The 3,982-nt window shown below is 40.3% G+C and overlaps 1 protein-coding gene across 3 annotated transcripts in view; it reads right to left on the reverse strand.

The window, feature by feature from the left end:
- Positions 1 to 610: 610 nt before the first annotated feature.
- Positions 611 to 3,982, reverse strand: part of pacsin3 (protein kinase C and casein kinase substrate in neurons 3) — a 52,816-nt gene continuing 49,444 nt past the window's right edge. For all 3 annotated transcript variants that reach the window (XM_014025388.1, XM_014025386.1, XM_014025387.1), the window contains one exon: positions 611 to 2,863. In XM_014025388.1, coding sequence (XP_013880842.1) covers positions 2,748 to 2,863 — 116 coding nt within the window. In that variant the 3' untranslated portion in view covers positions 611 to 2,747. The remainder of the gene's footprint in view (positions 2,864 to 3,982) is intronic.

Below are 3,982 nucleotides of genomic sequence, written 5' to 3' on the forward strand. Positions count from 1 at the left end.
GACTCAACTGCACACCCCCTCGGATCATGAGTCTGTCATGACTGTTTTCCTTATAATTTTTCTGCACAGTATCTTACTTTTACTTCAGTTTTATTGCCTTGTACAGTATTTTTATTTTATCTTATTTAATTTTAATACCATCTTAAATCTATTATTATCGCCACCATCGCTAATGTTGCATAGCATCATATTTTTTTGTGCATTGATGCATCTGCTGCTGTTACACCTGAATTTCYCCTCAGCGGGACAATAAAAGCYGTTTCTATTCTATTCTGCACACTYATGATGCATAGATCACTTATCTGGGTTATGWATTAGATCTAATCATTAGCATTAGATACATCCAACAGAGGCTTCCAGTAGATTTTCTTTTTCCATCTTCAGTGTTGGWCAATTTTCATAAGCTGTCCAAAACATTTTAGTGAGAGAGGACCTTAAAAGTGCATCTGTGCCAGCATTAACACATCTTTACATCCTCCTTTCGATCCATACAAACCCTACAGCAAAAGGTTTAATTCAATACATTTGTTATATATAAACTGCTTGTTTTCCAGTTTTTTTAAAAGCAGACCTCTGTTTGATTTGCTTCAAGATAAAATCAAGTCTGAAATGTTTCACCTGCAAAGCTTTTTTATTTCTGTTTTCCATGTTATGAACTGTACATGTTACAGTATAGGAAACAAAGAGGGAAAATAATCAAGGAGCATGCTTTTCAAATGTTCTTTAAACAGATTGCAGGTTAGCTGTAACAAAAAGTCAGATCAGCAGGACAGAGGTGCAGAACTTCCTCACAAACATAAAAACGCACAAACCCAAAGAGTCAAACTGGTTTTAGGCGACTGAGGTGCATCTGTTGTTTTCACAGCCAAATATATATTTATTAAACTAAGGCTTTCACTGAATATGATCTAAAGCCAGCAGTCTACAGTTCCATTATTGCTTCAGTCAGTCTCATTCAATTAAAGCATTTTTAAACTACAACAAAGATTTAAAAGAAAAAAACCAACACAGAAATTGTCAAAATGCTACTTTTTAAAAAATTATTTTAAGAAAACAAGTGGCAACATGTCCATGTTGATGCTTGGTTTTTATAAACAAACAGCTATTATATTTTACAACATATAAAAAGAAGGAAGAGTCACACCTCCAACTACCAAAAAAAAAAATCAATCTAAAAGAAAAGACATTTCTAAATGTACAGCGAGGAAACGGTCAGTAACCCAACAGCTCCTCCGTCAGACCAAACATCCAGATGATGGTTTGAGAGACGGGAGGTGCTGAACAGGATGGAGCTCCTCAGTCAGGCAGAATCTCTGGCATCACTGTTTAAGGCACGGTCAGTCTGTAGCTGGACTCTACAGGTCCACAGCTGAGCGTAAAAACTGTAAACTTGCACTTCCACTAATGGCCACTAGGTGCTGCTTCTCCAACAATACAAAGGCTGACACAAGCAGGTTTGACTCCTTGGGAAAACAAGCAGGATTCTGTGGCTTAGAGAACATTTGTTCAATCAAAATAGATTTTAGATGATTCTGCCGTCAGCTGCTTAGATTAGCATAAATACTGAGACTAAGTAAGCCAAGCTTTGCAGCTGCTAGTCAGAGGCAGAGCTTCATGTTGACTATTAGCACTATCCTCTTTTTATTTTTTGCCATGTTAAACTGTAAGAAAAAAAACTAATCCAGGTTCCTGCAGTTTATCTACAACTTCCTGCACAAAGACTGTYTCAGTTCAGGGGTTGCAGCCATTTATCGGCTGCTTGCGTCACTGTGCCACGCTGTAGGTGGTGTTTCTCACGTGGCCAACAAAGCACAGAAAACATAGGCTGATGATGTCCCAGAATTCATTGCACCGTCTGCAAACTAAACAGAAAAACAAAAACAGCGGAGGTTGTTGGTTTTGTTCTGCTTTTACGGTGGAATTTGGAAATTTATCACAGATTCACTTTCAAATAAATCAAATACAGTTTCAAGCACTGAAACTTGTTCTTAGTTACGTGGAATGTTGTTTTAGTACTGAACTTTCTGAAGTTTTACCATGAAAGGACACCTGAAGGCATGTGTTATAAACGTATGTGTGGTCACGCAAACATACGTTATCTATAGACCAGAGCGCCTCACATCACAGCTGTTCATGCAGCCCACACTAACGGGGCGTGGCCCACGTGGGCTGCAGCCCCTGAGCTGAGACACAGACATTTACTTTGTTTACGCTGGGATCTGCAGACTCTTCAGACAAACATGGTGGCAGTGAGCAGAAGTCAAATATTCATGAAATGTTTCTTCAAACATCAGCAGGTCAAGTGGCAGCAAAGGTCCTTTTTCTTTTCTTTTCTTTCTTTTTTTGTAGCAGATGAAAATCTGTCCTGRAAGCTGGTTTCCTCCTGTAGGAGGACAAACACAAAGAGCCTTTCACAACAAGGGGAAAAGTTTGGTTTTTTGGCTGAAGTGTCGCTGAAACARAAAGAAAAACAGAACTTTACAGTCAGGAGCCACAAACTGTCTGCTTCCTTCAGAGAACGTGTTCAGATCAGCGCTGACAGGTTCTGATGTTCTGGCCGGTTGGGTTCAGCTTCATCACTGGCTGTGAGACATCAGGACGTGATACGGAGGAGACATCAGGACGTGATACGGAGGAGACATCAGGACGTGATACGGAGGAGACATCAGGACGCGATACGGAGGAGACATCAGGACGTGATACAGGAGGTTGGGGACATCAGGACGTGATACGGGGGGTTGGGGACATCAGGACGTGATGAGCTGGACATAGTTGGCAGGATAAAGGCCGGTCTGACCGTCTCTCAGAAGTCCTCTACACCAGCCCTGCTCGTCCTCCTCACCCAGCTTCAGCAGCTCCTCACCTGAAGACAAACACATGAAACCAGATTCGTCACACAACTGACTAACAAAATGTCCAAAATGTCTAACTGAGAATAAACATCAGTTCAACACCAACCTGCTCGTCTTTGTCTAAAGTTAACATTCATTTGGAGCAGATTTGATGTTTCTGTATTTCTGAGAGGAAGATGTGTTTTAGAGCAGATTGTCTGCTAACTTTAAGAAGTCTTTAGCTGATTTTCCTCTGCTTATTTCAGACTGACTGCTGAAGCCGTTCTGCATCTTGTCCTTGTTGGGACCTCAGAGTCAGAAGAACACTCCAGTTCTGACTCGGTACTACAGGATCAGGGTTTGGAAGTACAGAGTGATACAGTCCTATACAGCCTGTTATTAATCAGTGTGAAGCAGAGATCATCTGATGCATTTAGGACACAACAGAACAGCTTTTCTGTCACATTGGAAAGACAAGGAAACTAAATTAATTTGGATGTGAATCTTTTTCTTTAAAAAAGTTGAAAATAAAGGCTGTCTTCAGGAGTAAGAACCATGATTAAAACCTGTTGTTCCASTCTCTCCTGTACTTTAACATGAAACCAAAGATCAATGGAGGACAAAACTAAGAGAAACTATACTTTTATCATCCCAGTAAATTGTTGTCAAATATCTTGCAAGAAATTTAAAATCCAGTCAGATCCTTTAAACTCAGCTCTTCAAGTCTTTTCATGAYAAATCAGACTCCAAATGTTCAGCGTGTTTTTCAGGGTCACACTGCCCTGCTGTCACAGTGAGGTCTGGCTGATCTCAGTGTTGGGGTCATTCTTTTGGCACTCTGCACTGAACTGGCCCCAGCATTACAGAGAGAAACCAGGAGGAGCTGTGCGTTAATTGGTTCCAGTTCAAGTCCTCATCACACTGGAATTTTTTGCACCCTGAGATTTTCAGAGGGATCTGACCGACAGGTCGGGCATTTTAGTTGTTTTAGTGGTCCCTGAGATGAGCTATGCCAGCAGGATTCCTACAGCTTCAGGTAAATTTCATTTAAGACTTTTCTTTAAAGGGATCCATGATTAGTTGTAACATTAGACTTTATTTGATAAACATATATTTTAACTGTAAAATAAAGACTGTAAAAACACTGTAGG

Source organism: Austrofundulus limnaeus, unplaced genomic scaffold (assembly GCF_001266775.1).
Source record: "Austrofundulus limnaeus strain Quisiro unplaced genomic scaffold, Austrofundulus_limnaeus-1.0 Scaffold472, whole genome shotgun sequence".
NCBI lineage: Eukaryota > Metazoa > Chordata > Actinopteri > Cyprinodontiformes > Rivulidae > Austrofundulus > Austrofundulus limnaeus.